General features: G+C 46.8%; 1 protein-coding gene across 3 annotated transcripts in view; it reads left to right on the forward strand.

Annotated features, from left to right (window-relative positions):
- Positions 1 to 4688, forward strand: part of FAM149A (family with sequence similarity 149 member A) — a 75524-nt gene extending 70836 nt beyond the window's left edge. For all 3 annotated transcript variants that reach the window (XM_037897661.2, XM_037897660.2, XM_043546113.1), the window contains 3 exons: positions 1274 to 1402; positions 1889 to 1967; positions 3766 to 4688. In XM_037897661.2, coding sequence (XP_037753589.2) covers positions 1274 to 1402; positions 1889 to 1967; positions 3766 to 3839 — 282 coding nt within the window. In that variant the 3' untranslated portion in view covers positions 3840 to 4688. The remainder of the gene's footprint in view (positions 1 to 1273; positions 1403 to 1888; positions 1968 to 3765) is intronic.
- The last annotated feature ends 12464 nt before the right edge of the window (positions 4689 to 17152 follow it).

Consider the following 17152-nt stretch of genomic DNA (forward strand, 5'->3'; position numbering starts at 1 on the left):
GTATCTGTGTTTTAGATTTATATATTGCCTTGCAGTGTTTTGTTGCATTGTGCCAGTGCATGAGAAGTAGAAATTGAAATTGACTAAAAGTGAATATAAATAAAAGTGAAACTGATCCATTTTCATTGTCCAAGAAGTATGAAGTACAAGAAAAGAGAAAAATGATGAAAAGTAAATTAGAATTTTGAAATTATTTCAGTTTGAATAATATATTTCCAAATATTTTTAAAATTATAAATATGGACATACATGAAGAAACCCATAACCTTTATGGTTTTGTATGTTCTTATGCTCCTTTATGAGATGGTGTAGTGGTTGGGGCATTATCCTAGGACTTAGAAGACCCTGGTTCAAATCCCTACTCTGGCAAAGACATCCTGTGTGACTGTGAGCATGTCACTTGCTTTACTGTGCCTCACTTCCTCATCTCTAAAATGGACGTAATAGCACTGCTCTATTTCACAGGGGTGTTGTGAGGCTAGATAAGTTAAAGATTGTGAGGAAGCAGCACCTAGCACTTAAGCATCCTATCGCCTAGTGGAAATTGCAGCCCTAAATTAGGTGCCGAGACTCCCTATACAATGCATGGATCGAGTTAGATGCCTAAAAAGGGATTTACAGAAGTCAGCAAACTGAGCAGGAGCTTCCTAACCTAGTCAGTAGAGATGTTGAGGAGAGGGGTGAGGTCTAAGCATTGCCCCTCAAAGGATGTTAGATGCCTAACTCTGTGCTGGGAGGGAGGTGCTTCAGGATTCCTACTTGTAAACTCTTTCCTAGAATTAAGCATTTTAGCCAACTCAGTCCTTTCTCATGAAAAACAGTAGTGGTGGTGGTCCTGCACCGCCACTCCTTCTACTAAAAACTCAATGGTTAGAGGACTCACCTGGGATGTGGAAGACCCTCCTAGCCGTCTTTTATAATAGGTACAGTAGGGTCTAGCATAACCCTCTCAAATTATGTAGAACATGAGAGGTAGACACATGTTGTTAACACAGCTATCATTCTTCGTCTTAAACAGAACCTCTTGCAATTACACTAACCCCTCTCCTGCCCTCTCTATAAAACATGTTATCTTAATTTTTAGACACTTGAAATCCAATTGAAAAGCCCAACCTAGTTATTTTAAAAACTCTTAACTCAAGCCTTTCACTTAATGGAGAATTAGCTCTTTGCTTTTTTTTTCTTTTAATTTAAGCAAAGGTCAAAAGGATTCTTATTTTAGCCATGCCAATATTTGCATTTATTTCAATGCTCAATTTTTTTTCTCTTTCAGCATAGAGGGCGATATCCTCATAGTAGAGTGTCAAGTGCAGTACCTGACAGTACAGAGCAACGACCACTTAGAGAACGAACTGTCATTATTGATCAGTTTTCAAGACCCAACACAACTAACACATTCAGGGTGGGTTTTTATGTGATTAGAGATGTTGGGCCAGACATCTATGGAAGGGTGGGACAGAAAGAGATGCAGAAAACCTGCCTCCCCAACACCACCACCACCATCTTTGTATGACTGCAAAACAGCCTCCCACAGAACCAGACCTTGTGATCTCAGGAGTGAAGGGACTGCTTACTCCTACTCCTTCCAGAGAGTAGGATGTCTAAAAGCGGGTGGGACCACATTCCTGCACCCCATCTACACTGATCTGAAGAGGGGGGTTAGTGTGCTGGGAAGAGAGATCTGCTGCATCCTAATGAGTGAAGCAGATTGCACCACCTCCATATGCAAGACAGATGCCTGTGGAGGCACAATTTCTATTATACTCCTTCTAGAGCAGTGCAGCTCCACCACTGCCCTCTGTGCTGGGCTGTGGTGTGAAAGTCACAATCAAATCCTTAATCTGTGAGAGGACCATAATGAACAAAAATATTTCCCCCCTTTTTACAGTCAGATACCCCTCATAAAAGGTCATTGACGCCCATGGATTTTGCTAACCATACCTGGACAGGTCAAGGCTTTTTAACAGGTAAGCAAAACCAAAAGATTAATTTAAAAAAGAACGCACAGAACGCCTGATGAGGGGGAAATTGGGGGTACCTTGTGTGGGGGAGCACACAGAGCCTCTGACATAGGGGGTGGAAGAGGAGAAAGGAGGGCATGGAAGAGGTGGGAATGGTGGGGATAATGGGGACCCTGGTATGGGTGGAGTGGGGAATGGAGAGACACACGGAGCCCCTGGCAGGGAGGAGATTGGAGGAGTTCCTGAAATAGAGGGGAGGGCAGCATGCAGGGAGCTTTTGCGGCAGGGTGGAGGTATGCAAGGAGCCCCTGGTGTGTACAATAAGCTCGGCCTACAAAAGCTATGAAGTGTGCAACCCCCTCATTGTAGGTTCTATATAAATGGCAGCAGTGGTGGTGGTTGTTTATAGTTTTTTTCCAGACACTTATTCATAGATGTGTATTGCACATGACATTCCACACTAGATTATAAAATGTCTAAACATACTCCATATAATTATGCTTTTTCATTGGCTGAGGCTGCAAAAGCTTTCCACCCAACTTTTGATAGCATTTCTCTGTCTGTCTGTCTATGTAATGCAAAAACTTTTGAACACTGCATCTAATCAATTCCAAAATATCAGGGTCCCTTCTAGGCATCAGTGGCCAGAACCCTATTGGGTTTTTTTTTGGCGGGGGGGCAAATCAGAACATTGAAAGGGAGGAAGTGGGGGCACATTGACACGTGAATGACAACACCCAGACAGATAATACTGAGGTGGGAAATGTGGGTGTACACACAGAGCCCCTCACTCAGGGGAGAATGTGGGACACTGGTATAGGGCAAGAGAGGGAATGGATGGCAATTGGTGGGGGTGGTATAGGGAGAATAGGTGAAAGGTTTGCAAGCAGAGTCCCTGCCAAGGGGGATGTGGAGAGTGGGGGGACCCTGGTGTGGGGGGATATTTGGGAGTCCCTCGCATGGGGGGAGGAGGGAGACAGACCCTTTGGCATAGGGAGATGGGGGGAGGAGTGCATGGGATGATGTGGGAATGGGGAGACACAGAACCACTAGCATGGGGGGTAGAAAGGGTAGCCTTTACATGGGAGGAAGGGGAAATTGGGGGCACAAAGAACTGGCAGCGAGAAGATTGGGGGGAGTTGCAGGAAGTCCCTGAAAAAGAGGGGGATGGTATGGTGACACATAAGAAGCTGGAGGTGGGGGGAAATGGAGGGATGCAAAGAGCCCCTGATGTGTGCGATAAGATTGGCTTACATGAGCTACAAAGTGTACAAGTCCCTTATTTATTAATAGCGTATTGAACATAAACAAGTAATTTTTAATGTGAAAAAGAAAATGGAAATTTTTTTTATAATGTTCTTTAAATCAAATATTAAATTAAATCATTGTTGGATTTCAGCTAAGATCTTTCCTTTGCTGTACCAGCAAAACAAGGAGGTACTGGATATTGGATTCAGTATTAAAACGAATCTTCATATGGGGCTCTCTAACTTCTGGGATAAAGCAGTACTACTTATGTTAGGTTCCATTCAGCCAGTGAAAGTCTGCCATTCCACACATTGTGTATCCATTCTCATTTCTAAGAATTGTAGGTTTTCCTGAGTTTTGTGTAATTCTTTAGTTAAAGCATTGTGTAGAGAAACTAATAAAACCAAAAGAACTACTCGGATAAAAAAGGTGACGTGAGAATACAATCAAGCTAATAAATGTTCTTCTAAAGGAGGCCTACGGAAACAACCCAAATACAGGGTTGATGTGACTTTTGGTTATAGTACACTTACTAAATAATGTTTTTTATTTTCAGGTTCACAACATTACTCCAAATCCTTTCAAAGAAATCCATCCACTTCCAGGAAGAGATTTCAAGTAGCCTCTTAATACAACTTGGAAAGAGACAGAAAATCCATGGCACTAATTGGAGGACTACGCTGCTTGGCCTACTAGCTGTTGTCACAAGGAATAAAGAAAGAGTATTGCAGCATACTGTATGCTGCTTCGTCTTCCAGTCCTGGGCATATGTGTATGGCCTTGTTCAAAAGTAGCATCAGCAGAGATTGGAGCAAAATGAAAGAAAAAGAAAATAAAACCAATGGATTAAATCTAGACTGTAGGAATTTGGTGTCTTTCCAGGGTAAAGATGAGGCCACTGTCTCTTTCACACATATACGCTGACTTAGTCCTTCATTTGGGAAGCAACTTCATAGTTCTGCTTCTCTGTTGGCAGAAGCAAGTAACAACCTGCTTAAGTCCCTGTAGCTATATTCTCCTTCCTTTTTCCAGTGTTAACGGGCATTTTGTACTGTCCTTGCACTGATTATGTACAAAGTTAATGTCTTTTTAAATAAGAGTTTGTAGTACCCCGTGTTTATTATGCCCTTTCGCTTTTCTAGTCTCGGACTGTTCCTGTTGCTCTCTGTAAAAATTGCCTGTCCCTAGCCTTTCTTCCTTGTTTAATTTATCTTCATCTGAACAGTGATTAGAGAGCTGTATTTCATTCATTATTAGTAATTAAGCTGTTCAGAATGTTAAGTGTTCTGTAGCTCAAATGGAATTGTTCTCAGGAAACAACAGTTGTCTTGTCAGGCTGAATTATTCATTACATTCTCAAGATTTGAACGTGCTCGCTGACCTGTGAATAAGACAGGTCTCACTTACCAAACCAGTTATTATTGAAGTTTTTTAATGACACATACTAATGTGAAACCTAATAAAAATTCCTGTATCTAATCCTGCAGAACATTTGTTTCAACATTAAAATATTTACCTAATGAATAGAGGCAGCATTTCATACTCCCTGCATCTGTTTAGACCATACAAAAAACCAAAAAGTAACTTAAAAATGTTTGTTGTTCATTATGTGTAGTGCAGTAGTGCCTAGAGGGCACTGCCAAGATCAGGGCTCCAGTGTGTTAGCCCTGTACATATATACAATAGGTGACAGTCCCTGCCCCAGAGAGCCAACAGTCTAAATAGACAAGATAGGCTAAAAATTGGAGGGGAAACAGGAGCACAGAGAAATTTAGTGACTTTCCCAAATCACCCAGCAGGTGAGTAGCAGAGCTGAGAATAGAATCCAGGTCTCCTGAGTCCCAGTCCTGTCCCCTGTTCATTGGACAACATAATTCTTGTCAGCCATGCTTGCTCAGGAAATTGTCATGCAGCACTGTGGGTTCTTTGCTTGGCACAGTTCCCAGCACCCAATCTGATTGCTTGTACAAGAGGCAGGTCGATGCTGATTGGGAGTGCTCTGAGGTGTGGTTATCACCCCTGGTTTGGCAATAAGTGGTCTTCAGGTGCTTATCGTGCTCCCAGTATTGATGACATGCCAGTGATGGTTCTTCGAATGATTGCTCATATCGATTCCAATTAGATGTGTGTGTGCCACGTGCACAGTTGTTGGAAAGTTTTTCCCCTAGCGGCACCCGTCTGGTCGGCTGTGGAGCCCTCTGGAGTGGCACCTTCATGGCGTTCAAAATATGACCCTGCTGACCCGGCACCTCCTCAGTTCCTTCTTACTGCCAGTGACAGTTGTTGGAACTGTGGCGTATTGCTCAGCAAGTTCTACCACGTTTCCCCAGCCTCTTTATTTTGTCTCTGTTCTTTATACATTTTAGTTAGTTTAATTTTTAGTTAGTATTAGTTCTTAGCAGTTGGGCTGGGGGGTTTACCCTCTATCCCAACTGCTTTTTCTTGGGAGGGCAAGTCCCAGGGGTTCAAGCCCTGCAAGTCCTGCTCCAAGCCGATGCCAACAGGCGACCGCTATGACGTTTGTCTGAAGTGTCTGGGGGAGGCTCACCAAGCCGATTAGTGCAGGATTTGTAAAGGGTTTAACCCCAGAACCAAAGAGGAGTGAGACTTTTGCCTTAAGCAGCTCCTTATGGAGGTGACACTTAAACCTCAGCCTCTGCCGGTGCTGCAGGACCTGGTACCAAGTTCTTTGGTGCGTAGTGCCCTGGCGACAGTGGTGGAAGTGGTACCGTGGATGGACTCTAGTGGAGACCTGTAGCACCGCGGCTCCCCGGTGCCGAAACCAGCAGGATCGACCCGGCACCGCTCCCACTCCCCAGTGCAGAAGCAGCACCGGAAGCAAGGGAGGAGCAGTTCTTCGTCCCAGAGGCGCAGCCCTCTGGAGTCGGCCAATGGGGCGCATCCTCGTGAGGAGCACCCAGTGCTGAAGCCTGCAGAGATGGCACCGTTGACTTCGGCCCCGCAAGGGGGACCGTTGAGTCTGGTGCCATTGGATTTCCCAGCCTACATGATTGAGGAAGTGGAGCTGCCATCCACCCCAGACACCTTTGCTGCTGCAAGGAACCTCATTGCCATGACAGCGCCGAGGTCACCTACGATTTGCGCCAAACCTCTGGTACCACATCGTATGGCACCGTCTCGAGGCAAACCAGCGATGATCCAACGCTTGGTACCACTGATAGAATCGCGGAACCGGTCGGACTCGCAGCACCGCTCCAGGTTGCGCCAGCGCTCACCATCGCAATGCTGATCCACATGTCGGTCTCCATCGCGCAGCAGGTCCCGGACCCGGCACCAGTCCCAACACTGCTCAGTGAGTCAGAGGACCCGGTGGTCAACATTTTGGCCCCAAAGGGTCCTTTGAGGGTGGCTCTGCCCCTCATCAAAACTATACAGATCAGTGCCAAGACCATCGTCAGACCCTGGCCTCCATCCCTCCCACCTCCAAGGGCATTGAGAGGAAGTACTTCATGCCTTAAAAAGGGGTACGAATACCTCTTTATGCACCCGCAGCCCTGTTCATTGGTGGTTGCGGCTATAAATGAGAGAGAGAGGCGGGGCAGCAAGCCCCAGCGCCCAAGTCCAAAGAAGCCAAATGACTGGACTTGTTCGGATGTAAAGTATACTCCACAGTGTGGGGCTCCAGCTCAGGATTGCCAACCAGCAGGCAATTCTGAACCACTATAACTTCAACTCCTGGAACTCAATGCTCAAGTTCAAGGAGCTTGTGCCAACTGAGAGCAAGGAGGAGTTTGGAGCCATAGTAGAGGAGGGCAAGGTGGTGGCACAGACCTCTTTACAGGCCTCATTGGATGTTGTGGACTCGGTGGCGCACACCTTGTCCTCCGGTATCGCCATGAGGTGCACCTCATGGGTGCAAGCCTCAGGCCTACTGCCCGAGGTTCAACAGACAATGCAAGACCTGCCTTTTGATGGGGCAGGCCTGTTCGCAGAGCAGACTGACTTTCAGTTGCACAGCCTCAAAGACTCAAGGGTTACTAAGAAATCTTTGGGTATGCACAGCCTGACAATCCAATGAAAGCATTTTAAGCCACTACAGCAGCAGCAGCTCTCCTACCCTTCTAGACTGAGGCAGGAATTTTATGGAAGAAGGGGCAAGAACGGCAGAAGGAAGCCTTCCAACCCCAGCTCCCCCTTCCGGAAAAGGCCAGGGCCCGACCAAACCATCGTTGGGTTCCAAGCAAGCCTTTTGAAGGGGTGCTCGAGGACAGTGCACCAGACTCATTCCCGGATCCTTCCCCGCCCTTTTTGAATGGTTTGTCCCACGTCTACCATGCTTGGTCCCAAATAACCTCGGACTGCTGGGTCCGGTGGAAGTGGGATACTCCAGTTCTGCTCCTACCCTCCCTCCCACCCCCCTTCTCTGTCCCTCTTCAGGGACCCCTCTCATGAGCAACTCCTTATCCAGGAGGTGCAGGTACTCCTCACCATAGAAGCAGTGGAGGAGCTTCCTCAGGAGCTAAGGGGCAAGGGATTCTACTCCCAACACTTCCTAATCCCCAAGGCCAAGGGGGATCTCAGACCTATTCTAGACCTGCACGGACTCAACAAATTAATGGTAAAGTTGATGTTCTGCATAGTCTCTCTGGGCACTATTATCCCTTCCCTGCATCCGGGAAACTGGTATGACGCCCTCAACATGAAGAGTCCATACTTCCACATAGCAATTTGTCCAGCACACAGGCGCTTCCTATACTTTGTGGTCAACCACAAGCATTACCAATTCACTGCCCTACCATTCAGCCTCTCAACAGCCTCCTGAGTGTTCACCAAGTGCGTGTCAGTTGTGACTGCTTTCCTCCATTGCCAGCAGGTGCAAGTATACCCCTACCTAGACAACTGGCTGCTCAGGGGCTGCACCAGGGCACAGGTGCAGTCCCAAATCCGTTTGGTCAGTTGCATGTTTGAGTAGCTTGGTCTCCTCAACGTGGGGAAGTCGACCTTGGAACCGACCCAGAGAATAGAATTCGTTGTGGCAGTGTTAGACTCGGTTCAGGCGCAAGCCCTTCTGCTGGAGTCCCGATTTTGAGCCATCACAGACATAATTCAAAGCCTCCAGCAATTCTCAACCACAACAGCAAGCGGGTGCCTGAGTCTCCTTGGCCAATGGCTTCTTGCACTTACGTGACCCGGCACGCTAGGCTCTGGCTCAGACTGTTGCAGACATGGCTCACCTTGGCCTACCGCCTGGGGCGCAACAGCTTGAATTCATTGGTCACGGTGCCAGGGCAGGTCCTCATGTCCCTTCGCTGGTGGCTTGACCCCCACGCGGTGTGGGGAGGAGTACCCTTCCACAACCCTCAACCTTCCTTGTCCCTGGTTATGGATGTGTCGGCTCTGGGATGGGGGGGGCCATCCGGGGGACCTCCAGACACAAGGCCTGTGGTCGCAGGATGAGCTCTCCCTAAATATCAACATCAAGGAGCTGAGGGTGGTGCGCCTCGCTTGCCAGGCCTTTTAGGCCCGACTGCAAGGCCTGCGCATAGCGGTCCTAATGGACAACACCACTGCCATGTTTTACATCAGTAAGCAAGGGGGAGCCTGTACTTCTCGCCTATGCCAGGAGGTCCTCTGACTGTGGGAGTTCTGCATAGCCCACTCCATTCACCTGGAAGCATCCTTTCTACCAGGAGTTCAGAACACGCTGGCCAACCGCCTCAGCAGGGCCAACCTTAGGATTTATGGGGCCCTACGCAGTATTATTAAACTGGTGCCCCTATGCCCGATGGCAGCCTGGGCTCACAGCCCAGGGCGCGGGCGACAAGGCAGCAAAGGATACTGAGCAGCCCGGCCTGCCTCATGGCGGTGGAGAATCACAGTTCCCCACAGAGACCCACATACCCTCTCCCTCATGCAGAATGTGTGGCACCAATGCATTCGGCTCTGTGAATATGGCCCCTGCCTAAGCAGTCTCCAGTGCACACTGGGTGTGCGGGAGCCAACCCGCTCTTACCTGCTGTCATGGGCGGTGGGTGAAGCTGCCGCTTGGGGAGGCTAGCTCCCCAGCCCGCCTCTTCTGCCTGTGGCCTCACCCATACTCCACCCCCTGCTCTGCTCCAGGCCCTGCCCCCACTCCAGCCAAATCCCTGAATCGAAATGAAGCAAATGACATTTGAAAAAAACACTCTTCTGCAATTTCTTTCTAAAGAAAATGGAGCATGTTTTCCACTGCATGTCAGATGGTGAAGATTGGACATGAAGAAGGTACCTAATTAAAAGCACCATATTTGGGAATAAAAATGTCAGTCACGGGTTTTTTGATATACCCTGAAGTTTGTCAGAGATTTATTTCCAAACACTTTGTAGTAAGGGTAAGTCAGGTGAATACAACATTCAATATTATGGAATACATGATGCAGCTCTTCTCTGATTTACATTTTCTTAATCAGTATTTCTAAGGTGATTTTATATTTTAAATGTACTCTTAAGCCTTCATAAAATAATCATTCCAGATTACTACATATTTAACTCACTGAAACGAAGACATTATTTTAAATTAATCAGTCACAGAGGTTTAGTTTGTTAATAACAATGTACATTGTTTTAGAAAAAGGAAACACTAATTTATTTTGTGTGATCTCCATAACAATAGACCTGTTTATGAAATTTCACCAACTTTAAAAAATATGTTTCCAAAGATTTTAGGCATAACAAAGGATTTTATATCTTACTAAGATATTGATTTTGCTAGAGGGGTCTCTTAAAACTAGTTCATCAAATAGAAGGGAAGAAAAGGAAACTTATTTGTCCGGCTATCTGGAAGGAAAGGGGTGTTGTCCCTTTAAGGCTCTCTTCAACAGGGGTGTGAAGGGAGAAAGAGGTGGACAGAAAGGACAGGACGACTTTGGAAGCAAGTTTTTTTTTTACTATGGTAATTAAAATTAAAATGTGTATTTTAGATATGGATGGGCTTTTGAAGGATTTATCTAAAAAATATATGTCTGAAGAGTTAAGCATTTAAGGCTAAAGATGAATAGTCAGATTGTGCATCTAAAAATCTATGCAAGGATTTTTTAGAGATGTGATTTTATAATCTTCAGCAACACACTAATGAAATATTTTTAAAGCAAATTTTAAACGAAGGTCCTGTAGACTAACATGTTCTGAGTAAATATTACAGTAACGCACAACTGTTTTTGTCAGTAAATTCAGAAACTGACAGTATATACCTAGGGGTTGGCAAATGCCTGTTAAATGGCTTCATGACTACTTGAATGGCTCTTTAACAGTTTCAGTGTTGTGCTAATAGGCCTGGAAGGCTTTTTCACTTTTAAGTTACTAGATTCCCTTCCCTGGAAGACTCACCAGGCTGCAGCAGGTAGCTGTGGGAGCCTGCAGGAGGGGTCAGAACAAAAATAGGAAGAGGAGGGAAGGTGGACACTAAGACCCAGGGGTACCCCAAATTTTCGGGTGCCCTATGGAGCCACATATGCTATGTATGCCTAAGGATGGCCCTGCACCTCAGCAGGTCCTTCCGCACACATGAGTCGTCCATCCGGCCAGATATCATACACCTCATTTTCCAAAGGTGGGAGTTTCCCCAGGTTGACCTGTTTTTCCACCCGACACAACAGGAAGTGCCCAATGTTCTGTTCCTTCCAGGGTCACAGCCCAGGCTCCCTCATGGACGCATTCCTGCTACCCTGGAAAGGTTGCCTGCTCTACGCCTTTCCCCAGTTCCCTCTCTTGCACAAGGTCCTGCTCAAGGTCTGCAGGGAGGGGGCAAAGATAATTCTGATAGCTCCAGTGTGGCCTCACCAGCACTGGTACACCACGCTACTGGAGCTGTCAGTGGACGCACCGGTCACGTTCCCTCTCTTCCCCGACTGACTCAGGACCATGGTCACCTCCATCATCCTGACCTACAGTCCCTCCACCTCATGGCTTGGAAGCTTCATGGCTGAACCCCCTGGAACTTCCATGCTTGGAACAAGTAAGGGAGGTCCTCCTTGGCAGCAGGAAGCCCTCTGCTAGAGCCATGTATCTGGCGAAGTGGAAGAGATTCTTGTGTTGGTGTGACCAGCATTGCATACCCCCTCTCTAGGCTCCAGTACCTCTGATCTTGGAGTACCTCCTACACCTGAAACATCAAGGACTGGCAGTGTCCTCCATAAGAGTACACCTCGCTGCTATCTTGGCCTTCCACCCAGGAGCGTCTGGTCAATCTGTCTTCGCCAACCCTATGGTTGGTTGCTTCCTTAAAGGTTTGGACTGCCTACATCCCCAGATCTAACAACCTGTCCCTGGGTGGGACCTTAACCTGGTCCTTTCCAGGCTCCTGGGGCCCCCATTCGAACCACTGGCAACTTGCTCCCTCCTGTACCTGTCTTGGAAGATAGCGTTCCCGGTCGCCATTACATCTGCAAGGAGGGTGTCTGAGGTAAAGGCCCTCACCTCTGATGCACCTTACACAGTTTTCCATAAGGATAAGGTGAAACTCAGGCCATGTCTGGCCTTTCTCCCCAAGGTGATGTCGTACTTCCACACCAGTCAGGACATTTTCCTACCCGTCTTTTACCCTAAGCCTCATGCCAGTAACCAGGAACAGTGGCTTCACTCCTTCGATGTTCAGTGAGAACTAGCTTTCTACATTGAGTACACTAAGCCATTCAGAAAGTCGAACCAGCTGTTCATAGCATTGGCAGACTGGATGAAATGACTCCCAGTCTCATCTCAAGGAATATCCTCCTGGATCATGTCATGTATCTGCACATGCTACGAGCTGGCCAAACTACCAGCCCTGGCTTTTATAGCACACTCCACGAGGGCCCAGGCCTCATCAGTGGCGTTCTGGACCCAAGTCCTTATCCAAGAAATCTGCAGGGCAGCAACTTGGTACTTGGTGTATATCTTCACCTCTCATTACGCCATTGTCCGGCATGCCAGAGATGACGTGGCTTTCGGCAGAGCGGTGCTGCAATCAGCGTTCTCTTAACTCTGACCCCACCGCCTAGGTAAGGCTTGGGAGTCACTTAATTGGAATCGAAGAAGAAAAAACGGTTACTCACCTCTCGTAACTGTTGTTCTTTGAGATGTGTTGCTCGTATCCATTCCAAACCCACCCACCTTCCCCTCTGTCGGAGTAGCCGGCAAGAAAGAACTGAGGGGGTGCCGGGTCGGCAGGGTCATATATTGAGTGCCATGAAGGCACCACTTCAGGGGGCCCCACAGCCAAGCTGACGGGTGCTGCTAGGGGAAAAACTTTCCGACGACTGAGCACACGACATATACACATCTAATTGGAATCAATATGAGCAACACATCTCGAAGAACAACAGTTACAAGAGGTGAGTAACTGTTTTTTCCCCAACACTCCCAGGTAAGATACTTTGTACCCATGATCATTTCTTGTGCTCTGATGAAGTCAAATGTCTTGCACTCCTTCCACTGCAGTTTTACCAGAATCTGGCTGTGTTCCTCTGGTCAGCTAGCAGTGTGCTTGATGTAGGGCTTCTTCTTAGTGACGGACTTAGCTAACACACAATAGGTTAACTGTGTTTACAGTTGAGCAGTCGGCATGGAAAGGAAGGGTTAAACACATAGAATTGTGTTTGAACCAGGAGAGTGCTTCCAGTTCCTGGGAATCAAGTGGTAAATTTGGGGTAGAAGGGACACACAGGCCTAGGTGATTGTGAGATAATGCTGGCCAACTCTCTGGATGTGAGTTTGGTGACCCAGGCATCAGCTGTATCCACACTGTAAAATGAGTGGCTTTTACCCATGTCACAGTGTAGAGGTAAAAATCCTAAGGCCATCTTCCATCCTCTAAAGGACAACTAGGCATCCATTTTGTAAGCCCTTCTTGTCCCCTCCTCACTCTGAATTTGGCGACTTTTTATGTTTAGGCGGGAAGATGAGGTTACTCATCCTGTGCAGTAACTGATGTTCTTCAAGATGAGTGTCCTGTGGGTGCTCCACTTAAGGTCAAGGTGCATCCCGGTACCTTCGAACGGAGATTTCTACAGCAGTACCCCTGTGGGCCGTGCATGCGCTGTGCCTGCCTCACTAGCTGTCAGTGTTTGAATAGTGCGTGCACGGCCCGGGCTTCTCAGTTCCTTCTCTACAATGGAGTGCATTCCAGATCCCGAAGTAGAGGGGAGGAGGGCGGGTAGTGGAGCACCCACAAGGACACGCATCTTGAAGAATATCAGTTACTGCACAGGGTAAGTAACCTCTTTGAGAGAGAGATGTCCCTGTGGGTGCTCCACTTCAGATGACTGAAAAGCAGCATCCCTTAGGATGGTTGGGACTTTGGATCAGGTAAGAAGGCTGTTGACAAGACAGCGCTACCCATCTTGGTTTCATATGTTGCAGTGAGCATGAGAGTGTAGTGCTGCCCAAGGTAGCTGCCTTGCATATGTCAAAAAGCGGGACATTATGGAGAAAGGCAGTGAAGGTGGAGACAGCCCTAGTAGAGTGTGTCCTAATTGATGTAGGAGGGTGTATTTGCCTCAGCTGGTAACAGATATATGCAGTCAGCAATCCATTTGGAGAGTCTCTGGGTAGAGAGAGCTTTTTCCTGTGATCACTGAGTAGTAGAGACAAAAAGTTTGGGGGGTTTTCTAAACGGTTTTGTTCTATCCAGGTAAAAGGACAGTGCTGTGCATAAGGTGGAGTTCAATGGACAGGCTGCTAAATTGCCACTGTTTTGTGGTGAGAGGTAATTACTCAGCCTTAATGGGTAGGTCTTGGCTTGGGAAGATTAAGCTGAATTGGGCAGAAGTGCACCGAATGACTAAAGAAGAAACCGGTCTGACCACTATACTAACGAAACATGCTGCTGTTTTTGGAGAGGATCTGGGAAGTATGAAGGGAATCATTGTGACATTGAACATTAAACCTGACAGTCAACCAAAATATCTGAAAGCCTGAACTGTGCCATACGCCATCAGGCCGAAAGTTGAAGCAGACCTGGAGTGCCTGGTCACCAATGGAGTCCTAATACCAGTTACCCATAGCTCATGGGCCACTCCTATCATTCCAATAGTGAAGAAAGATGGCTCCCTCCGGATTTGTGGTGATTTTAAAGTCACTGTCAACCTGGTGTTGTGTGCAGAGCAATACCCGCTTCCCCGCATCGATGACCTCTTCGCGGGCCTGGCAAAAGAGAGGGGGACAAAAGTTCAGTAAGATTGATCTGAGTCAAGCGTATTTACAGATGCATGTTGATAAAAAGTCCCAAGAGCTGTTGACTATTGTGACTCATAAGGGGCTTTATCGATACAGTCGCCTACCCTTCAGAATAATGTCTGCTCCCGTCCTGTTCCAGAGGGCTATGGACCAGATCTTGTGTGTCTTGCCAGGAGTCCAGTGCTATCTGGACGACATCCTGGTCACTGGAAGGAATGAAGAGGATCACTTAAAGAATTTAGAGGCTACCCTACAAAGACTGGAAGAGTATGGCCTACGAGTCTGCAAAGACAAGTGTGAATTCTTCCAGCCCTCTGTAGAATATCTGGGACACATCATTGATGCTGCGGGTCTTCATAAGGCCCCTGCAAAAGTTAAGGCTATTGTACAGGCTCCCCCACCTCAAAATGTTAGCCAGCTGCACTTGGTTCTAGGACTATTGAACTATTATGGAAAGTTCATCTCACAGTTAGCCACACTGCTAAAACCACTTCACCAACTTCTTGGGCAGAACAAGACCTGGAAGTGGACTGAAGCCTGTAATGTTGCATTTAACAAAGCTAAGGATGCATTGCTAAATTCTGAAGTTCTAACACACTTTGATCCATCCTTACCCCTACAACTGGCCTGCAATGCCTCCCCTTATGGAGTGGGAGCAGTTGTGTCACACATTATGCCTTCGGGAGAAGAGAGACCTATTGCTTTTGCTCCATGCACTCTAAGCAAAGCAGAAACTAACTATGTCCAAATCGAATGTGAGGCATTGGGAATTGTTTTTGGAATTTGGAATTTTCATCAGTACCTGTTTGTGCGGAAGTTTACTCTTCTTACGGACCATCGACCTCTGACGTCAATTTTTGGACCCTACAAAGGCATTCCTCCATTAGCTGCTAGTCGTATGCAATGTTGGGCATTGTTACTTTCAGCGCACACACGAGATCAAATATCAGAAATCCACTCTGCACGGCAATGCAGATGGTCTCTCAAGGTTGCCTTTGCCAGTCAAACATCAAGATACTGCCCAAAAGGAAATCTTCTACTTTGAACACGTAGAGCATACACCCATCACTGCTACTCCGATAAAGAAGGCAACTCGCGTTGACCCAGTATTGTCCCAAGTTATGGACCTGGTGATGCATGGAACATCTCGATGAACCTCTCTGGTCTCACCCGGCCTTCTTACCTATATGTCCAGGAGGACGGAGTTATTGATCCAATCTGGTTGTTTGTTGTGGGGGAGACGTGTCATTTTCCCACCACCACTGAGATCACAGATGTTAGAACAGCTACATTCTGGTCGCTGTGGAATAGTGCATATGAAGGAAATTGCACGAAGCTATTTTTGGTGGCCTGGATTGGACAGAGCTATTGAAGAGAAGGCAAGAGCTTGTATGTCATGTCAGGGTGTCAGGAATGCACCCCAGTGGGGGCGCCCCTACACCCATGGGACTGGTCTGAAAACCCATGGCAACGTATTCATGTTGACTTCGCTGGCCCCCTTGAAGGAAGCATATTCTTGGTGATGGTAGATGCCCATTCTAAATGGCCAGAAGTCTCTATAATGCAGTCCACTACTGCAGAGAGTACTATCCAAAAACTGCGGGGACTCTTTTTAGTCGTTTCGGTCTGCCAGAACAACTTGTGAGCGACAACGGACCGCAGTTCGTCTCTCAGGAGTTTCAAAATTTTATGAAGGCAAATGGGATGCACCACATCACTTCAGCATCATATCATCCATCCACCAATGGATTATCTGAAAGATCTGTGCAGACAATGAAACAAACTTTGAAATCAGCAAGGGGACAACACTCCATTCAAGAGCGTCTGGACACCTTCTTACTTTCCTACAGAAACACACCTCATGCTACGACCAAGGCATCCCCGGCCTTTCTAATGATGGGACAACAGCTGCGCACTTGCTTTGATCTGCTGAAACCTTCTGAACCCAGACAAATTGTTCAATGTCAGCAGCAATATCAAGTCAGCAGATGTGCACCCAGAGCAAAAGACCGAACCTTTAGCTAAAGTACAAAACAATTTATAATCTCTATTTCATATACAAAAACATGTTTCAAAAGCATGAGATGAGGAAGGCCTGAACAATAGCCTCGGCAATCCAGAGAGAGAGAAAAAGGCTAAAACTTTGAAATATTATGCAGAGAGAAGTGGTGATACTTAGAGAGACCCTGGATGACCTCTAAAGAGAGGGCTTAGTCAAAAATGACATCCAGATTTTGGGCATGAGTGACTGGGAGGATGGTGGTGTGATCCACTGTGATGGAAAATTTGTGAGTGAAGATCGTAAGCTCAATTTTGGCCATGTTGAAGATAAATTGCTAGCTGGGTATCCACAAGGAGATGTCAAAAAGACAGGCTTAACTGTGCGTTTGGATGGAAAGAGACAAGTTTTCATCATGGAGGAAATGTAGCAGAGTTGGCTTCACTAAGGGCATTGAAGGAGGGATCTCTCTCTAACTAATGTACTAAAATATTGTTAAGTTACTTGGATATGTCAGGAGTTGTGTACCTCAACAACAAGGACTAGACTAAGATCAGAAAGAAAATCAATAACTTTGAGAAGTTATAGATTTTTAAGTCCACAAGGGATCATTATGATCATCTGTAGTCTGACTTCCTACACAATTTGGTTAGTGTTTTCTAAGCCAGTGGCTTGTGATCCCCTTGTGTGCGTGTGTGTGTGTGTGTGTGTGTGGTGGTGGGGGGGGAGGGGGAGGGTCACAAAGCATTGAAAATTTTATTACAATCTATAGTAAAGAAAATCTCACTCCCCA

This window comes from Chelonia mydas, chromosome 4 (genome assembly GCF_015237465.2).
Source record: "Chelonia mydas isolate rCheMyd1 chromosome 4, rCheMyd1.pri.v2, whole genome shotgun sequence".
NCBI lineage: Eukaryota > Metazoa > Chordata > Testudines > Cheloniidae > Chelonia > Chelonia mydas.